The following is a 21,077-nucleotide window of genomic DNA, read 5'->3' as shown; positions in this document are numbered from 1 at the left end:
GTGAGTGCCCGTGAACCTGTCTGGGTGGTCCCTAGTTTGTAACTGTAAAGTCCGGGATTAAAAATAAACTTCGCCCTCTGGGCATTTAAAAAGTTTATGCAACATCAATAGCCTGATGGGGATCACAATGATGTAGAAGAGTATTAAGAGGGACTCATCTGATCTCGTTTTTATGGGACTTATTCATCTAACCTGCAGGCTTAAGAACCACTATGCACCAATGCAAAAAGCTTCACAAATTTGTGAAGATGATCTGAACAGCCTGGTTTGCTTATTTTACAAAAAGGCACTTTTGTGCTGAAATAAGGAATGAACAAGAAAAGCAGTTTAGTTAAGCTGGTTTGTGCTACATGGCACTTGCCGTCTTACATGGAGCGAGAGTTTTATTTCTTATTTCAGTTCAGAGGTCATATCTTTCAAAATGAGCAAACTAGGTCGTTAGGAACATTTTAATGAGTCGACAGACCTCTTTGTATTGGAGCACAATGCCTTTTAGACCTGAAGGTCGTGAACCAGTAAGTCCCATGTAATTTTGATGCAGCGAGTCCGCCCCTCAACCAGCGCGCCTTGCACTGCAGCCTTTCCTATTTGTGATTGACAGTCCCCTTTTGTCGGTCCGATTGCAGGTGCAGCAACGGGAAGGCGCAAAAGGTCCCGCCTGTCGAGTCGTGGGTGACCATCCTGGCAGCCGAGCAGCCCAGCATCACCATCAATGGCACTCCTAACCTGGCACGGGAGTACGAGCCCTTCAAGCAGGGCATCGAGCTCTTCGCCTCGGTCTTCATCTCCGTCGGGCGCGAGCACCCACCCACCACACAGGCCAGCACGGCTTCCTCATCCTCGCAGGTGAGGTCTATGTCTTGGGCTCCATTTGCTGCACGGTGCTCTCACTGGGGTATTCAGTGGTGGTCTCAATGACAGCTGTTTTGAAAGGGTTTTCATCTAGCCGTAACTAATTTGTGCTAGGCCTTAAACTGTTATACGTGTTGCCATCGATCACTATCACAGAGCTAATGAGCACTGCAGTCAGCTGCGATGACATATTTGTCCCAGACAGTGGCGTGGCCAGAAATATTTTTCAAAGGGTGTTATACGCTGCCTGTAAAAGAATAAAAATTGAGAGTTTGTTCTCAGACAATGTCTTCGTCTAAATGCTTTAATAAACGGACACTCTCTTGTTTTCGCTTTTAAATTTTGACGTATGGGTGCAGTGTGTATGTAAATAACGTGGACACTAAAACGTTGGAAGGAGGGGTGGAGAGAAGGATGCAGCGCTCCGAAAAGTTGGGGCGGGGCTCTAGCACTGGAACGCTCCCCCTCGTTACACGCCTGATGCCAGGCACATTTTTACAAGAGATGAATGTAAGGGGTTGTTATGCATTAGGTTTCGTGAGTTGAATCATCCTTCAAATGCTGTAGGGGTTTTTATAGTTACTGAAACACTGGTAGCCTCAGTTAGCCAAAAAATGTTGACGTGTATGAACCTTTTCACTGATGCCTGTAGTAAGACCATCTGCATGCTACTCAGCCATAGGCATTGTTTGGCAAATGCCCTGTGCAGCCTTATGCTTTCCTTGGTATGAAATTGACATTAGAGTAACCATGCCAAAAAAAAGTGGCTAGAAAACTTTATGGGTGGACATGCAAAAGTGTACTTGGGATTGGGCATGTAATTCAAAGAGCTGACATCTGATGGACCGTCAGGGTGACATAGTGGCTGCTGAAGGATGGAATTAAAATTAGGGGCGAATACCTTTATGTTAATGGAGGGATGAAATCAGACAATTCGAAGTTAAAGAATAAACTAGGGCATCACAAGATGGGAACGGCTGGAGCAGAGGCCTTTGTCATGCAGTGGGCACAAGCATGATGAGGACACGAGTGGGCTTGAATGCACGAGCATCCTCGTTACCGTCTTCCGCAGGAGGACGAAGATGAGGAGGACGACGAGGACAACCAGGTGTCGCCCTCTGCGTCCCAGCAGCAGCAGCAGCAGCGTCCGGGCCGGCTGGACTCGTGCAGCGTGCAGGTGTACCCTCCGCTGAACCCGGACCACGAGCACTTCCAGCTGCCCTCGTACATGATGGCACACCTGGGCATCCACCACCGCGAGAGCAAGGACGGTCTCGTCATCTATGGTCAGTCTCCTGAAATCAACAGTGTGACGGAATCTCATCTGACCGGGGGAAAACTGGCCTGACAATGATTAAAAATGACTACAACCTGAAAAGTTTATAAAAGCAAAGACATTTTGGCTTCTATATGCGAGCCTCATTTTGACTCTTGTTCGACTCCCGTAAAGGAGTCAGTACATCTTTTTTCTTTTTCGACTCATGAAAGGGAGTCAAAAGATCTTTGTTTTTATAAACTTTCCTGGTTGGAGTCAGTTTTTAATTACTGTCAGGTCAGTTTTATCGGGGAAACCCATGTCTGGGAGCAGAAGGAATGTTCTGTTGGGCAAGTTGGCAGCTTAGCTGCAAAACACATAACAGTGCAGAAGGTGAATAAAGGCTTAGGAGGTGCACTGAGGATAACGCAGTTGAGAGACGTCGGTTGTCCTGCATGTCTCCCGGCGCATTAAAACAGGGGCTGCAGAGGGAGCGATGGCTCCTCCTCTTTGACAGGTGGGGTAGCATGGCTACCCCAGTCAAAAGGCACCTGAAGACTTCTGCTGAGCCCTGGATGGCTCAGGAAAAGTTAGGTTTATTTGAAGAAGGCAAAACTCTTAAGGATCTGACGATATTCAGTCAAAATCCCAGTGCAGTGACACTGGCCACTAATTGGATGATACGTTTTGCCCTAATGAATGCCTCAAATTCTGAAAAAAAATAGCGATTTCGACATTACCTATTTTTTTTTCAGCAGATATGTAGTTGAAAGGCCTTCGTATGAAGCATTTTAGATGCTAATCTCCCGTACCAAATATTTGATACCTGTGATATCAACCAAAGAATGGATTGTATATAAGCTTTGCTCGTTGTATAAGGCTAAAATAACCATGATACTAGCCAGCAACACAGTACAGTATGACCATGCAATATCTCTTTACACTAACCAGCTCAGAATTCTTAGAAAACTGTGGTCTCCTAGGCTGCTTGCAGCAATTGCATTATTGCTCACACTCTAAGAAGTTGTAAGCAGAGTATTAACAGTGTGGGTATTTATTATGAAATATGAATGCATCTGTATCATACCACTACAATTTCCCTAACATATTGGCACACCAGACAACCAGAAATATTTCGAACAAAATTCAGTCAAATGATCCATTGTGCATACACGTGCTCTAATAATATAACACCTTGTTCAATCTACATGCATATTTTACCGCATATACCGTAAAAATCCGCCTATAATACGAGGTGTAATTCGGGGACAGCAAAATCAGAAAAAAGTTTTCATCCGCATATAATGCGAGATAAAGAGCACAGAAAACATTTATTTGCACTGCAGTTACCGTTCAGTCATTGTCAGTTTTCGCCGGCACTGTCTCCCGACGTGCGTTCAGTCATCGTCAGGTTCGCTGCTGCTATCTCCTGAAGTCGCCTTGTCGGAAATGTCTTCCCACAGAAAGTGGTCCTCAATGCCATCAAGGGCGTTCGAGATGCCGCATTTCTTAAAGGGGCCCTGAAAGGCATTTTGAGCACACTAAATGAACTAGCGCAATCGCTAGATTGGGTCGCCAACGTCACCTGTGCCAAGTATTACTCTTTTACGCGCAGCGGAAAGCTCACACTTTTGTTGCAAAGTTTGTCGCTTTTTTCTCACCCTTTCCTTCATGTTTTTGGACGCCGCCATCTTCACATGTCTACATCATCGATTCCCAGATGTTCGTCATGAGCTAGACATCCTGCTATTGGGCGGCTTTTTCACGCACTTCCGGCAAAGAGATGAGTCGTCTGCTCAGCGTCGGCTCGCCGGCTGATCTGCCAGCGGAGTGCCGGTGTGCTTTGACATTTTACGACAAACGAAACAAGTGTAAACAAACGCTTAACCGTTTGTATTGAATGCAACACGGCCATAACACGACGTGGATTTTATCTTACGTGAGTACGTACCATAAAGAAAGTCCCGTGGCACTTCTTTGGTGCAATCGCAGAGAACGCCCTGAGCCGAATGCCCGGGTTTGACGCGTACATTTTATTCAACTTCAAAACAATCCAGAGATGCGTTTCGAACGAACGCAACGTCACAACATGCGTTGCAAGTCTGAACCGCGATTGACAGACGATGAGTTGCCTCCTCCTGCCCGTCGTAAATACGGCACTCACCTCACACCCGGTTTGCGGGGACGAGCAGCAAGTCACAACTCTGGCGCGCAAGCGAGTAGGCTTTTAGCCAGGCACACTGCACATACCCCATGCGAGGTTGAGTGGTACGTCGTTCGAGAAAGATAATCCAGACCATGGGAAGCACTATCCACCCGCAGAAGTACAATGTCGCATTTCATCGCGAAACGAACGCGTCCACAACACACAGGAGGCGATGCACACACACACACACAGCTTCGGTCGCTGCATTGGCTTAGCTGCAAGCTTCGTTCGGACAATCAGCGATGCTACGACGATACAGAGCTGCGTGAGGACGACGTGCTAACCACTTCAAGTATTTAAAAACATAGGGGCAAAGAACTAGGTTCATCGGAAGCAAAAAATCTTTTGTCCATTATAGTGCCTGAAATATACTGGCTAGTGTGCCGAGGGCGGGCTCCAGGCGGGCGCCGGGAGCGATGTACGCGGCCGTCTGCCGCTTGGGGCGCTGCCGTGCGGGAGTGTGCGCGTTCATCCGGCCCGACCAGATCGCGCGGTTACCTCCGAGCTGCGTAGCAGACGGTAGCGCGGCAGAACTTTCCATTCCCGCTTGCGACGAAAGCGAGCGAAAGCGACGGGAATTCTGTCGCGCAACCAAAATTTGTCCCGACCATTCGACAAAAACGATCGTCGCGCGACAAAGCGACGGAATTCCTGCCGCTCTCACTCGCTTTCGTCGCAAGTGCGAACGGGCCTTTATGCGCAATCTCCGCCCCACATAAAACAAGCTCTTGCTTGTCGCCTGAGCATACGGTTGATATCTGACTACGTTACACTGTGCTTGCCAGTGTATTTAAACGATGTCACTAGGTTTGAAACGTACGCGCTCGGCGTGCAGCTTTGTAAACGCAAGCGGTTTCACATACGCACGCTATTTTGCTGCTAATAGAGTTTTAGTACAGCGTTTGTGGCCTTTGCATACGCTAAACGCTAAATTTTTGCGTCCCGCTACGTGACACCGCGATGGGAGTTTTAGTAGAGCGTCTCATCAGTTTTGCGTAGCGACACACTAATGCATACGGCGCCATCTGTCAAATGTTTTCCGAAATGTCTCGCCGGCTGATCTGCTAGCGGAGTGCCGGAGTGTTTGGACATTTTACGACTATCCAAACAAGTGCAAACAAACGCTTTCCCGTCAGTGTTGAATGCAACACATGGGTGCAGCTTGTCAGAACACGGGTTCTCGCTGATCGAGTGCAGCGTTGGTTTGCTCTTCGCCTTCACGTTCATCGCCGCTGATAAAGCGATCCGATCCGGCGCGTTTTGTGCACGGGTTCTGTGTCGGTTGAAAATGTCTTTTTTCACATGCCGCCGGTAGTAGGAATTACAACCACCGCAAAATAACACCCGGCACCAGCGGGGCCACATCTGAGACCGCGCTTTTTGGATAAACAGTGCGCGGTGCACCAAAGGGAACAAGCGCACGATTCTCCCCACGCGGCTGCGAGTTCGCCGCCGATACCAACTGCAGCCCTGCAGCTACGTACACCGCGAAAGGGCAAGGCCAGGCTGCACACATGCGGCCAGGTCATTCGTTCGCTTTTCCAGCCTGTGTCCATGGTGTCTACAGAGATGAAAAAGCCGAAAGAGCTGGCCCGTAGCAGACGGCAGTCTGTGGGAGCGCAATAGCGGAAGTACGTCACCGCTGAGGAGCGGAGCATCATGGGAGGGGAGGCCAACAGCGAAGAAACAGTTGAAAGGAGGAGGAAATACGGCGCGACGATAATTCGCGGTTTTTGATTTACGATTTCTCAGCTAATACTCATCGCTTTAACAAAATTCTTGCAGGAGGAGATTGCTAATACATTGCTTTATTTGGTTACATGTACATCCATGCATCGGCGGAAGGCATTTCAGGACCCCTTTAAAAGAGCGACTGACGAGCTCCTCTGGGATGCTGGCCCACGCATCCGCCATCCGGTAGCTGTCACTTACGGGTCTCCTGACCTCATCCACTCTCGGTAGCAGGACCTGATGCAGTCTTTGAAAGGCTTGTTGATGCAAACATCTAGCGGTTGCAGCTGGGATGTCATTCCTCCTGGAATGACAATGAGTTCCGTGCGGGGTTCGCGCAACAACTTCTTCACGGAATCAGCCAGGCGGCCGCGAAAGGCGTCCAACACGAGCACTGACGGGAACCCCCAAAAGTGCTCCAGGCTGCCGACACCACACAGATTTTATCTAGTCAAGCACCAGTTGCTTTCTCCACCCGCGAAAGCTGCCTTCGGTGACGCCGAACTGCCGTCCTGAGGCGCAATTCCTGATGGTCTCGGCACATAAAATGACTTTTCTTTTAATTGCAGCCGAATACTGCCTTCGTGCACCCGACATCGTGATAGACTTGCAGTGAATGTGCCGATCCTTCGCGGGGTCAAAACAATCAAAATGGCGCCAGCTGAGAGAAGCAGCAGCCAGCTAACGTCACCACAAGATGGCGCCCCCTCCGCTGAAACCGAAACCGAAAGTGCCAATTTTCAGCTGAAAACTTTGGGATCCACATATAATATGAGGGACAAATTTTACGTAGTAAAATTTGGAAAAAAACCTCGTATATACGCAGGTTTTTACGGTAGTTAGTTATAGTTATATAGTTAGTTAGCTATAGTTATAGTTCTTGTTTCTTTGTTACTCATGTTTCGCGCTTACTTTTTGGCACCTTTTGCCCATTTACTTGTTGTACATGTCTTTGCTAGCCCCCCTTACTGAATGCCCTAACCAAGGGCCTGTAAGGTACTTGTAAATAAATATCATTACGTCTTTCTTCAGCTGATCTGTGTATTCAACTTCCTTGCTTGTCAATATTCATCGTGCAAGCCTTCATTTAGTAGCACGAATGTGCACATCTCGTAGTATGTCCGCCGTTAGGAGGCATGTATATAAATGTGCTGGGAGTATGTATTACTTTTGCAATTTTTAAAATTTTTTCTATTTATCAAGATGTACACTGCTTTTTCGCATTGATAAATACATAGGTATATAATTGTGGATGCTACCGTAGCCTCGTGTAGAGGGCACAGTCGCCATTAAGTCACCAGCAGTCCTTTTTACCCTGCTCACTAGAACCTGTGAAGCTCAGTGAATATTAGACTGGGTCTAATTTGGTTTTATGCTGGTGGGTTGATTGTGATTACTTGATGACAGGTCGTCGGAGTGTTATGTCAATGGATAAGGATGTCACGATGTTTCATTCGTGATACACAATCAAAGAGGGCTCTCTGGTGCTGCTTGGCAGCACTGCATGGTGCTATTGCCACTAACCACTGTATGTAGCATGTTAAGGAAGAGTATGTGTGTTTTTTAAGTCAGCCAACAAGGGATTGTGAGATTTGGAGCCTCCCTTTCGTTTCACCTTTGTTGGTAAAGACTGGGCTGGTCATGCCCTGATGATGAAGGAGTGTCATGACTATAATGATTCGTTGAGACATATGTACATATAGATATGTTTGTTACTTAGTGCGGGCACACATTGTATTTTGTGACAAAAAAAAGAAAAGTAATGCTCAAGTTGATGTGAATGAGTCGTATGAAGAAAAGTAATGCACAAGTTGATGTGAATGAGTCGTACAGGTGTAGCTACAGGGAACCCGGTTCAGTGAACAGCCACTGCCATGGCCTACAAGGGCTTGCTTGCTTTTAACTGCAGTGGTAGGAATGCTGTGAGACTTGAGCTTCACTTTGGGGTTTTATGGAGGTGGCACAAAGCTAATGTACTTGCCCCACTGCCTTGGCCTTTCAGGCGCTGACAAGGTTCAGCACTACGAGAACGTGCTGCGGCAGATCTTGTACTTCAACAAGAAGCCCGCCTACTATCTGAACCGGGCCTTCAAGCTTGTCTGCTCGGAACTCAACGGCCGCTTTGTCAGCAACGAGTACATCCAAACGGTAAGCTGGCATATCAGTGACCACAGCATTGGGGATGCTCCTAATTATGGTGCTTGCTAACCCATAGTGTTCTGGAATGTGTCTAGATTGACGGTGTTATTAGTAGGGCATTTGAGCACTTTTGGGACACTGTTCGCCTCAAATGGGTAGATAACATGCCAAGCAGACTTGCAGCGAATTGTGTTAATGTTGGATCGCTGTCCAAAGACATTTCGTTTCCGAGAGATATGAAACACATAGGCTTCTATGGACTTCGCCGGGGATCCAGAAATATTTTGTTGCCACAGGAATTTTGTAGTCGTGTAATTTCATTATCACGATGTTTGACTGTAATCTGCTCTAGATCGCAGAATGATACGATAACCCTTCCGGTCCCTCTGGTTGCTTCCAGCTGACGGTGATCCACCCGCGACCAGAGTCGCCCAGCCAGCAGCCGCACGAGACGGCCGCTCCCGCCACGGGTGCCGCACGCACCACTCCGGCGTCGTCCTCGTCGTCACGGCCCGTGGCTGCCGCCGCGGCCCCAGCGATGGCGGCACATGTGCAGGTGGCGTCACACAGTGTAGAGGCCAAGCCAGCCAAGACACACGCGGGCAAATACGTCGAGCTGCTGGACGGGGGAGCCTCCGAAGCCCTGGCCAAGAGCTCTGCGAGTGAGTGCATGATGGCCATCTCGAATGCGGTGCAGGGCCGAGTGAAAGCAGTCTCTTTTACATCTCACTCTGCTAAAACTGACTATGTAAGGTACGATGGGTTTGGTAAGCAATTTAGGAGAAAATAAACATTTCCTCTGCCCAAGTACAGGCTGCTACAAACGAAAACTCACACACATTTCTCAAAACTTCTTGGCTGAAGGAGAGTTTGATAACTAGTGTATGCGTGTGCGGCAAAGTGAGCTAGCCAGTATGCAGGTTGTCAATAGCACAAGAAAAAATTGTTCAACAACTTGAGGTGGAGCATGTATGGTACCGATACTCTTAGGAATTATAAAGCCTGAAGTTTAATGGAAGTCCTAAACATAGCTTAATGGTCATTAAGGCACCCTGATTCATCAGGTTTGCCTAAAGATGTCTTCCATCCACGTGCAATTCAAAGACGCATAAATCAGGGCACCTTGTTTGATCACAAAACACCATGAGGGCTCTATGCAGGAAGATAGGGATAAAGCTGCAGCGAGTCTCATTGGGCACTGGGTGTTTTTTCTCATATAGCCGAGCGAAATGCAGTTGAGTAGACGACGTGAATGCAAAACCTGCGAACAGTCGTTATCACTGTCACGCAAGAATAGATGTGAAATTGCACGTGGCCCTGACGGACGTGAAAAGTGGACCGCGTGCGTTCCTTCCCTCGACTGAACGCAGGCCATGCGGTGACCATCATCATCGTGGTGTGTGTGGGCTTCCTGGTGTTCATGATTGTGCTGGGCGTGATCCGCATCCGTGCCGCACACCAGCACCAGCAGCACCGGCAGGGGGGCTCGCGCCTGCGCTCGGGCGACGACCAGGACCAGGAGATGGCCTGGGACGACTCCTCCCTCACCATCACCGTCAACCCCATGGACGTGAGTGCGACTGTCCGGAAATGCTTCGCTCGCTGGGTCGAGGCACTCTTGTCTCGATAAGAATGGCAGTACCTTAAGGGAGAGGAAACAAGCTTCCTGGTTCAGAGGACAAACTCGAGTAAAGAATATCATAGTTCGAATAAAGGGGGAAAAAAATCGACTTGGGCTGGACACGTAGTTTGGCGAAATGACAATTGGTGAACCATCTGGATGCCCAGATACGGGTCTAGAAGTAGAAAGCCATTTACTCAATGGAAGGATGAAATAAAAAAAAATTTGGAGCTAAGAATGGACTTGAGCAGCACAGGACAGGGGCGTTTGGACGTCATTGGGAGAGGCCTTTGTCCTGAAGTGGACTTAAATTGGGTAATGATGATGATGCTGATGAATGAGAAGACCACCATGGATGAATGGCATGCCTTAATCACTGTGGGCAAAAAACAATGCAACAACACGAGATTACGCCAGCCAAATGATTTTGGGAGTCAGTTGAAAAGACGGAAGTTATGCGGAGGCTGTTCTAATCTAGGTGGCATTGCACAAGTCATTCCGCCCCTGGTTGCCGTTATTTATTCTTCCTGCTCATTCAAGGGAAAGAACGTCGGGTGCACTGCACTTGCGTCCTTTCTAACCGTGAATTGTCGATGATAGCTAAGTTTTTGTTCACAGGTGTGTTGTGCACAAAGAGTTTGATTGGAATTGAGTTTTGCAGCCCAGCTTTGATCAAATGTGCATCGGGTACCATGGTCACACGGGTTCTGCACATTATGGTGCTCTTTACAGAGTCAAAAGGGTGTAAAAGGTTAGAGTCACAAAGGAGTAAATGATCTACGGAAAAAGACTAACTGTCTGTATGTGACATTGCCTGTCTCCATGAGCAAGATGGTTTTGAACGCACCGTGAGGAACTACCCATGCAAATACAGTAGCCGACCGAAAAATCCGTGAGTCATTACTCCTATGGGACGACTGGCAGTTCCTCAAGAAGGTTTGGAATATCCAGCAAGTCCAAATTTTGGGAGCCCGAAAAAACGGTTGACCAGTGTATTCCTAAAGTTCACCCAATTTGGGCATTTATTCGTGGGTGTCTATTCGTGGACTGTTTATTTGAGGGGTCATTCTTTTGTGGCATGGCAAACTAGTAACAAGTGTTGGTTTTTACTTTTCAGCAAATTACTGAAGAGCGGGAAGGTCGCCGTGGTGGAGGAGCAGGCGGCGGTGCCGGCATGGCAAGTGGCGGCGGAAGCAACGGCACCCGACGAGGAGCTGACGACGACGACTCAGACAGTTCGGACGACGGCAGCAGCTACCACGAGGAGAGTGAGGAGGAAGAAGGGGCGCCCCCAGAGAAGGCCAAGGCCAAGGGGGACCTCGAATGGGACGACTCCACCCTGACCTTCTAAGAAGCACCACCCCCACCGCCGCTCTTCCTCCCGGATCCTTGCCGTGAAGAAGAAGAAGAGGGCACCTTTCCTTTTTTGTTGCTGTCGGGCAGACAGCTAGTACAGTGACTTGGAATGCAACCTGGTGTGCTTCGAGCCGCACGCAAGCTTGCCAAGTGGACTGCCGTTCCTCAGCCTAAAGGATGATGATGACGATGCTGCTGCTGCTGCTTCCTCGGGCGGCCGATAGTCACAGTACCAGTCGCCATGACCGTGGCTGGGGAGACTGTCAAGTCAAGCGGACAGAATGCCCTGCTGTTGTGGGGACGCTGTAAACTTGGCTTTTCTCGTGGGAAAGGCTGTGAAAAGAAAGGCTGTCACAGCTATATGGAAGACCTACTGGTTGCTTGTAGGCAGTGTGGGGAGGGGACTGTTGGCATGTGCGGCCTGAATGCCCACAGCTTTGCAGTTGCAACTATTTCGGCAGCAGTTGCTACTGGCGTTGTACTGTGAGGTAGGGGTACGGAAACATGCGTTCGCTCGAGCAGCCCACTAGGTAGGATTCAAAGCACTGTACATCAGCTCCGTTGGCTCGCTTTCGACGATACAAAGATACAACAAACACAAACACACACGTACATCAAAGCTCTTTTCCGGCTTCGCTTTTAACTGCGTTATGAGAAACCCAGGATCCATTCCCAGCAGCTGAAAGAGACACTGTTCAGATGCTGGACATGTGGGTGCCTGTGGTGGTTGCAGTTGGAACAAAGCTGAAGAAGAGTGCATACCCAGTGTCACGAAGCTCCGAATGGGCAGGTACCCGGGGCAAGAATTGGAGGGCCCATTGAGTGTAGGGATTTGAGCTTTTTCAGGGAAGGAACAAAAGCACTGGTAGAAAAACATGGATAGTGAAAGATGCTTGAGCAGCCATCTTGTTTTCAACATCTTCACTTTCCATTCATCTCCGTCAGTGGAAAAAGTGAAATTACAATTTGGAAATGCATAGGAACTACAAGCGGGAGCTTGCTTATCCAGTGTCGTTATTGGGACAAGTTATACAATGCACGTAACTTTTTATGTTGCCATTGTACCATCTTTATCCAGAAAGTGCTGTGAGGGAACAGGCATTTCCTCACACAGGAGAAATTGGCTATCAGTGACAAGATATGTTCCTTGTGTCTTATTGGCCTTCCTACTCTTACTCTTTTACTCTTTTTTACTAGACATCTTGTAGATGTGTTCATCTTCAAATGTCCCAATGCAGTGTTTGCGGGCAGCTGTTTGACTGCCGCAGCCATTTCAGAGTACCCTTTCTTTTCGCCTTGACCACAATGAGTTTGAATAGGTAAGAAAATGTGTCTGTACACATACATGCACACACACAGACATAAATACGAAGGTATTGCGCCTACACACCGAGTCTTGTACCAGACCACGTGGGTAACTGATTCCCTTTCTGCACACATCCTTGCCATCCCTGGCTTCCTCTCTGCCCCTCCTTTCTTTTTGGTGCAAGAACTGTCTTCAGTGCTGTTTGAGTCTGAGAAAAGTTCATCTTTGGTCCTGTCAGGCGGCACGGAAAGGACGAGGGAGAACAATCGTCGGGGCATCCACTTTTTGATACCGTTGGTTTTATGTTCTAGAAGACCATGGCACATCCGCTAGTCGCAGGTTGGCTGTGCTTAGAAATGTGAAAGGGACGACCTAAGCAGCCCCGCACTGAGGATTCGTGTCTGTAACGGCGACCCGTTCAGCTGACTGCGCCGAGCCGCTATTCCGGACGCGCAGGCATCTGGGATGGTGGCTGCTCGTTGCCGAGTACTGAGTCCTGATGAAACCCCACGATGGGTGTATGCTTTGTGCAGCATTTCTGGCACGTTGCATCTTTGTTCCTCGTCTTGATGCATCGCTAGAAAGCGAGGTACTGCATCCTTTATCACCGATATCGTGCACTAGCAGACGTGAAGCTGGAAAAAAAAAAGGCCGCTGGGCCCAAATGAACATTAACCCTGTAGTCATCGAACTGCACAGCGATGACTTTTTGCAAGTCACGAATGAGCACCCGACTTGTAGTACCTTGTTTCCATTTTGTGCTCCCTCTTCAGTTTCTGTACTTTTTTTTCTAGTTTGTTTTTCCCTTTTGCGTTTCGGTATTGTTCCTGGAAGAGTCAGGACCCATCCTGAAGACAGACAGTGCTGGTTCCTTGTTTACTCCCTTTTTTCTTGCTCTCCCCTTCTGTATTTATTTGCAGATGCTCTCGTTTCTGGCAGCAGGCCAAAGAGCACGTTTTTCTTTCTGTCTCTAAACGGCGAGCCTTTTGAGTGAGACATTGAGCGCTTTGAGCACAGCAGACATTATCAAAGCTGCATTCCAGTCTTTACTACGACGTCATTAGCCATGAGGTCACAAATGTGGCGACCTTCCTTTGTACAACAGGCATGTTTCTTCGACAATTTAAAAAAAAAAAATATGTGAAGAGTAGGTGCGGGAACTAACTGATAGGGGGTAATGCTTTACACCCCCAATGGCTGCTCTCAGTAGCATGCAGGTGTAAAAAGGGAGTCGCACTGACTCCCTTCTTGGGCACAGCGCCTAACAGGGTGTACAATTGACACCTTCTTGTAGTGGTTGCATGCAAGCTTATAAAAAGCTGAACAACATTTTCTTATTTGTTAATTAATGTTGACTGGCTACACAATTGCAGGTGTAACCTGCGATTCGCAAATAGCCCAGCTGTTAAAGGCAGTAGGTATTTGTACTACATAATCCTGGCTACACCTTTTTCTCGTTTTGACGCCCTTTCTGTCTCGCCTCTAAATGGGTGACACGTTGAGTGTATAGAGGTCGAAAAAGGGCATTTCTACTTCGAGTTTGTACCATCGTAGTGAGCCACCATTGCCGACTTGCATGCCATGTTGAGCTAAATTTTTCTACCATAATCCAGATACTGATGTCCGTCTTGGCAAGCAGTGAGCAATGGCTTGTGACAGGCTTTGCTAAGATTTTTGGTTGTTTCAGTGCCAACTTAGGAGCTCCTGGCAATCTTTCTACAAACTTCTTAGTTTCTTTTTCTTTGGCAATGCAAAATGAACTAGCCTGGTAAGTCTAGATATTTTTGTTTGGTCCTCATCGCTAACCTAAGTGGTCAAGAAAATGGTTCTGCTATTAGCCACTGCTGATTGTAGCTTGCCTTGCATAAAGCTGGAAAGAATCGATCACTGACAGAGCTGTGCAATGTAAGAGAATGCGCCAGGTTGTAAACTTCTCTTTGTTAGTAAGGTTTGTGAAGCTATCAGCTACGATTGCACAAACAATTCTGTTATTTTTGTCTGCCGCTGATGTGCTGATCTTTGGATACGCCCTGATTAGGGAAGCCCGTGTAAGTTTTTTTTCTTAGTTATTTTCTACAAAGGCACCGTGTGCCACAAAATGTTTGCTGTTAGATTTTTGCAGTGCTGCTGTGTTCATGTTCAGGGACCGAATTTCGCAGTCATGGCACATGACCATTGTACTTGCGCACATGTTCAAGTCATGATGAAGCAGAGGTTCGGACGTATGTGCAGGCATTAATCTTTGAGTAAGATTGCTTTTAGTGGTTGTGGTACTGCGAGATTGCATTGATGGGTGTAGAAATACACTGCGCATATGCTTGGTAGCATCTCATTTTTGGGGTGCAACTAAATGTGCCCAGTTAACACGCTTGCTTGCACAAATTCAGAGCTTGCGCCGTGAATGATGGAGTATAAGTGAAGTGCGTTGAGGTGAAGCGAACTACTGGTTGTGTCTGCTGCTTTCAGGGGTTTGAAAACTAAACAGCATACATCAATACTGAAAGGACATTTGCTTTTAGGCTTCAAGCACCTGCAGTCATGTGCATATCCTAGGTTTAAACCACCGTTGCTTCTTGGCAGCTTCTCGCGCTATTGTTTTGCCTTTAGCCGATTTGGGCACTCTGGAGTCGGTTCCCAAGAACAAATTTTGTATTCTCTCCAGAAACTTTGGAGTTCGTGCTCGATAACTAAGCCTTCACAAATTGTGAGCCCAATGCAAGCTCACTTGCTGCCGTGCATCACGTTTTTGAATTCGTTTGCTTATTTTTGCCAATTTTCTTGGCTGCTGTCTCCTTGAGCTGTTACTTCCTATTTCCTCTTAATTGAGCGCTCGTCCCTTCTTTTCCGGCAGCAATCATTTGTGAAGAGGGCTGGCATCACTTGAGGGCAGAGAACAAAAGGCATCTCCTCTTCTCCCTTTTTTTTATTTTTCCCCTCCTGTTCCCCAGCCCGCTTTGTCCTATCAACCAGGGCTGTTTGTCAGGCTGGTTTTATGCCTCTCCTCTGTTCTCTGGCATCATACATCCGCTGTTGTAGTTGAACTCTGCTCGTTGTTATCATTCAGTGTGTGTAGGCCGCTTTTGGCATTTTTGCGCGCCACCGTTTTTTGACCTCCGCATCTCGTTGTTTTGATGTGTGCTTCACTTTCTGGGGATGTCTGACGACGGTGGGAAGAGAGTGAGAGGGAAAAAAAAAACAGCGCGCGTTCCTCGTTCGTCTTGAGTTTTTCGTCGGTGAGTTGTTCTTTGTTGCTTGTAGTACGTGTAGCCCTTCGATTGCTTGAGAGAGAGCAAGACCCTCATTGTGCCATAGTGCAGAAAACTGCTAAGTTCAAACACACGTGTCGTTGAGCGACGAGACGGAAGGAGGCCGTGTAAAAGTCAGCCATTGTGGCACTTTCGTTCTTTTTTCTTTCGATCATTCGCTTCAAGCCTTTTGCCGAAGGAAGTTCTATACGCAAGCACCTTTATTGGTTCCTCCCACTGCCCCTGCATTGTTCAGAGCAGTTTCGCTCTACCTTTTTTTGTTTGCTCCCCTTATCCGTGAGAAACTGTGTCGACCGACCCTTTCCGTTGTTGTTAAAAGAAGTCGTCGTACGAGTGCTCTTACTTACTGCTGCATTTGGCCGCAGGGCCCACAAACGTGTGGGTCGCATTTGTTTTCCCTTGTCGTTTGTATAAGTACACAGGAGGAAGAAACATATCCACCGGCAGATTTTTTTTTTCAGCTACGCACCGCTCGAGCCCTGCGAAGAGCTCGGCGGCGCGGCTTCTTGTGCGCGGGTCGGCCCTTGGCTATTTGGTGTCTGTGGTCGTCGCCATGAGTTGACCGTTCACACGCGTAGTGGCATCTAATTGTTAAGTGGCCAATGTGTGAAGCCTCGAGTCGCTTGTATAAGTGCACCATTGCCTACAAGACCCACCCCCCGCCACTTCCCCCTCCCCCGCTGCGAACTCGTCGCCCAATTGAGCTCTTCTATTCCATAACGTTTGCTATCGTACGTGTCATCCAAGTGAAATTTTTTGTTGTACCAGGCTTGTGATGGGACGCTTTCATGATCCTGTGATGACAAGTCGCGCTGCACCAATTGTTCTGTTTGCACGTCGGCGATCGAGACCATCGGTCGAAACAACAAAGCAACCCTGCACTTGAGAGAGAAAGAAAGCTACCGTAATCGGTATAAGCCTTTTACACGTTAGCGTTCTTTTAAAAGCTTTCCCGTCGACGTTGCGAGAACTTCGATGTGCATTCCGACGGAGTTACGACATTGCGGTTCCCTTGGGTTTCGGCGTGTCACCGAGCGATGACACCTCGATAAAGCAGGTGACGGAAAACATTCGATTTGTGGCAGACTTTCGCTGCACTGAGGTATTCATTTTTTGTTTCATTATTATTCGAGTTGATGCGTCTGTAAGTAAATATTGTTTTTCGGCAGCTTCAATACGTACGTATAGTGACGACACACAGCCTTGCCTATTGTGAAGTAGTTGACATGTTTTATCTATTCCCTTTTCTTGTTTGTATTTGTCGTACGCTCGAGGGTTGCAACTGAGACATTCCATGCTTTAGGCGAAAGTGCAAAGAAAAAAAAAAGCGTTATTTTCAACGTTTCACAGGGAAAACCATTTGAGTATGCTTCAGAGTGAACTCTGGACACACGTGGACTGCCTGTACTTTCTTCTTTTTTCGCCGTACAAGATAGACTCGCAGAAGTCCTGCTTTGAAAACACACACAAAGGAAAGTGCAGGTTTTTTTTTTTTTCCTCGTTTGTTAAGAATGAGTGTGTTTTTCTGTCCTGTACAGCGTGTCATTCGTGATATGTATGTATAAATATACATATAATATAATAATGCAAATTGTAGTCTCGTGTAGGAAAAAAATCCTCTCAAACTGACAAATATTCTGTACCAGCTGATCACTTTGATTGCAATAAATACCACATGGTTGTCCCAATCGCCGCCTCGTTTTGAGTTTCTGGCTGGGCACGAAGTTGACCGGAATGCGACAAGAGGCTTAATGTGGACATGAAAGCGAATGGACGTAAAGGCGAATTGGATGAAACTCTGTGGCCTGTACTCGGTGTAATAAAGTGCCTGGCTGTCAACGGATGACCACTTTACATGCAGGGGATGATGATGATGATAACGAACACCTCGAATGCCTAGCTTGCCAATGACCCCTGATAAATGTGAGCCATTTTCGATAAATTTGTACGGGAATTGCATAACGTAATACTTGATGATAGAGCCATGCACTACATTTGCAAAAGGTCTCGGTACACCCTCTGCCAAAATCAAAGTGTTGTAAAAAGTAGATGTAGATTAATATGGTGCCTTGCAAGCACATTGATAACAAAACTTATTAATGAAAAGTTATTAGAGGCAGCCGACGATGAACAGATGATGCAAGTTCACTAGTACGGATTCTTGGGCAAGTTGGTGTGGCAATCTTGACGAATTCGCAGCGCAAAAAGAACGAGCGCTGTGTTGTGTGTTCTCTCTCTGTCCTCGTCCTTTTTGCACTATGAATTCGTCAAGATGATGCAAGGGTGATACTGGTGTGTTACCGAAGGGCTCGAAAAAACCTGGGTTCAAGAAAAGTTTTTTGCTCTGATATGCTCAATATCTTTTGCTCTGATATGCTTAAAAACAGTGGTGACACGTAAACAAGTAAGTAGGGAGGCGGGTATCACACATGAGCAAGCAAAGAGATTGAAATTTCTACAGTGTAATTATTACATATCTGCTGTTTCTAAAAAAAGTTGCTTTGTGCAAGCTGCCTAAAATTTCTGAATATTACTTGTTTATGTACAATAATGATGATCGCAGTTTTTGTGGTATTGGGGCATTTTGGCCAAAGAGTGCCGGATTAATAATAATATAACTTTATTAGTTATAGGTGTGAGGATATGTTTTTGACTGCAAATCAAATTACAGCTTCACGAACTGACTCTGAATGGCTATAAGAATATTTTAGAATGTGAATATCTTTGCTTTAATGTAAGCTTCAACGTGCATTAAATGTTTTTGCTCTACCGAAACGTGCTAAAACACTGACCCAAGGGTGCGTGCCATGTGGTAAAGCTTAAAAAATGCGCATGTCATGTGACAGAGGCAACCTTTAGTCTGTAACTCTCGTAAGTTTTGACTGAATTTGAACCTTGTTATAAAGAAATCGCATAGGGAGCGAGACACCCAACATTCGTTATAAATGTAGGCACCTAAATTACTGGACATAGAACGGGAGATGAGCCCAGCCCACAGCAGTCACTTGCCTACCACGCCCAATGGAGTGCAGCTAAGGAGCACTACGTTAAGACCAGCGCTACACTACATATGACTACTGTATTATTTTATACCCGCACCATTCTTTTGCACTCAATGAGAAAAATAAAATTGCCCCCCATATTTCTTGCACAATTTACCATGTGCGACCTTTCAGTCAGCTAAGGGTCCGGAAAGATGCTGACTCTGCACACTATAGCTTGGATACCATTTTTAGCCCTGCAGTGAGCAAGATTCATTTGTTATAACTGATAATATAAACAGCACAAGTGTCATTGAAATTTATCACAACCAACCAAATTTCATTCGTTAAATTCACTAATATTCGCAATAGCAGTGTTTGTCATAATGAAGGGATGCCCTGTATTTGAAAAGAATCGAATACTTCGAACAGTGATATGGTGCTGCAAGTCAGATCATATACAGCAAAAACTGTTCGCAAAATATTGGGAGTTCTGAATTCAGTAAACTCCCGTTCAAACGAACTCGAAGGGTCCATGAAAATTTGTTCGTGTTATCAGAAATTCGTCTTACACAGACATTTTTTGCGTTGTGCATGTCCCAAAAGAGGAAAGGTGTTGTTCGTTTTAACAATTTAATTCTTTATAACCGAGTTCGTCTCAACAAGAGTCTACTGTATTCACACACTTGCACTGACGACAGGACAAGCGGGATGAACAAACAACAAGGTAGATGACGATGGGATGAATTCGTTGGCTGTCGGTCATTCTACTGCGAAAGCATTAAGTGGCCCATTGAGAGAAAAAACCTATTTCGGTATTGTCTGTGGGAATGCTGACACCGCGGCCAATGGGAATGGCTGATTCGGCTGGGCTTTTGTGAGCTTCTGACGGCAGCTGTCACTGTCGTTGGCCGATCCCTTCGAGCGTGTATATGAGACCGGGTGAAAGTGGCAGTGGGAATGTGAAAAGGCATTTAAATTTTTAGTCGCTGTGGTGCGTCATGTGGCTCATCAAGCATCCATTGCTCAAGGTCAAAGCGAGCATACTTCAGAAATAAAATACAAAGAAACACTCAGCAATGCAGATGAGTTATCACAGAGGCTGGATGTCCTGCACAGTGGGGGAGCATGGAGTCACCCCTGGCACTCAATGCGGAAATGAAAGACGGGAGGGGGTATGTACTGACCTCACCCAACAGCACAGCAGTCACTGGCAATCCAGGGCACTTTGCGCGGCACACTGTTGCTCTCATTGCTGGCGCTGTGTCCGTTTCTACTTCATGGCGGCACCCACAATACCTGTTCGACGCCATGTTTTTCCCAGATTGTTCAATTAGACATATTAATGCTTTTGCATTCACAACTTAATTAAAGGGGCCATGCAGACAAAACACAAGTTCAGTTCATTTAAAAGGTTGCCTCCTTAGAACTGTACTGACACCCCTTTTAACGTACACTTTGCTCAAATAAGGCCATGGTGTGGTTGTCGTACGAGCTCTTCAGGCTCAAAGCAATGAAAACCAATACTGACACTTTTCAGGTCAGTCTGTGTAATTATCGTGTGCTCTAGTATTTTAACAGCAATGTTGTTCAAATTGGTGTTGGGCCGGTGAACGTGCACAAGAAAGCCTCACCGATCAATGATGTCATCGCGTGTGCCGGCACTGTTCGACCTTTGAGAACACTTTGCCCAGCGTTCATGGCGTGATTTCTTGCGTGGTCCGAAAGAGGGATCACTCCCACATCATCATCATAATAATAATAATAATAATCATCATCCTATCTACGACCACTGCAGGCCAAAGGCCTCTCCCACAGATCTCCAATTATACCGGTACTGTGCTAACTGCGACCAATTTATTCCCACAAACTTCTTGATCTCATCTGCCCATCTCACCTTCTGCCTCCCCCTGCCACGCTTGCCTTCTCTACAGATCCCCTCTGTTACGCTTATCTTGTCTTCGCATTACATGCCCTGCCCACACCCATTTCTTCTTAATTTCTACCAATATGTCCTTAACACACGTTTGTTCCTTGACCCACTCCGCTCTCTTGTCCCTTAGTGTTACACCTATCATCTTCCCTTCCATTGCTCGCTGAGTCACCCTCCCACTTCACTCCCACATCACAAAGGCTCAAAATAATTTTTTTTCACCACCACCACCTTCTCGCCAGTTCACGTGCGTTTGCGCCTGAAGCTAGGAGCACAGAACAGCTTGTGCTACAGACGCCGATTTCACGCCGGTTCTAGCGCATGCTATAGAGATGTGAAGGCCTGCGACAAAATGATCCGGGCCTGCCAGTCATGGAGAGCTTTCAGAGGCAAGTTCGGATATCCATGTGAGCTGCAACAGCTCAGCGAGT

General features: G+C 46.9%; 1 protein-coding gene across 1 annotated transcript in view; it reads left to right on the top strand.

Moving 5' to 3' along the window:
* The window catches only part of Cals (calsyntenin 1), a 172,231-nt gene extending 154,811 nt beyond the window's left edge, over positions 1-17,420 (top strand). The window contains exons 12-17 of the mRNA XM_077678045.1: positions 627-846; positions 1,925-2,138; positions 8,047-8,192; positions 8,584-8,845; positions 9,554-9,753; positions 10,922-17,420. Of these exons, the coding sequence (XP_077534171.1) occupies positions 627-846; positions 1,925-2,138; positions 8,047-8,192; positions 8,584-8,845; positions 9,554-9,753; positions 10,922-11,155 (1,276 nt within the window). The 3' untranslated portion in view covers positions 11,156-17,420. The remainder of the gene's footprint in view (positions 1-626; positions 847-1,924; positions 2,139-8,046; positions 8,193-8,583; positions 8,846-9,553; positions 9,754-10,921) is intronic.
* The last annotated feature ends 3,657 nt before the right edge of the window (positions 17,421-21,077 follow it).

The sequence above is a fragment of the Haemaphysalis longicornis genome, unplaced genomic scaffold (genome assembly GCF_048455015.1).
Source record: "Haemaphysalis longicornis isolate Haplotype H1 unplaced genomic scaffold, Haemaphysalis longicornis Haplotype H1 scaffold_7, whole genome shotgun sequence".
NCBI lineage: Eukaryota > Metazoa > Arthropoda > Arachnida > Ixodida > Ixodidae > Haemaphysalis > Haemaphysalis longicornis.
This window is presented reverse-complemented; position numbering and strand designations above follow the sequence as displayed.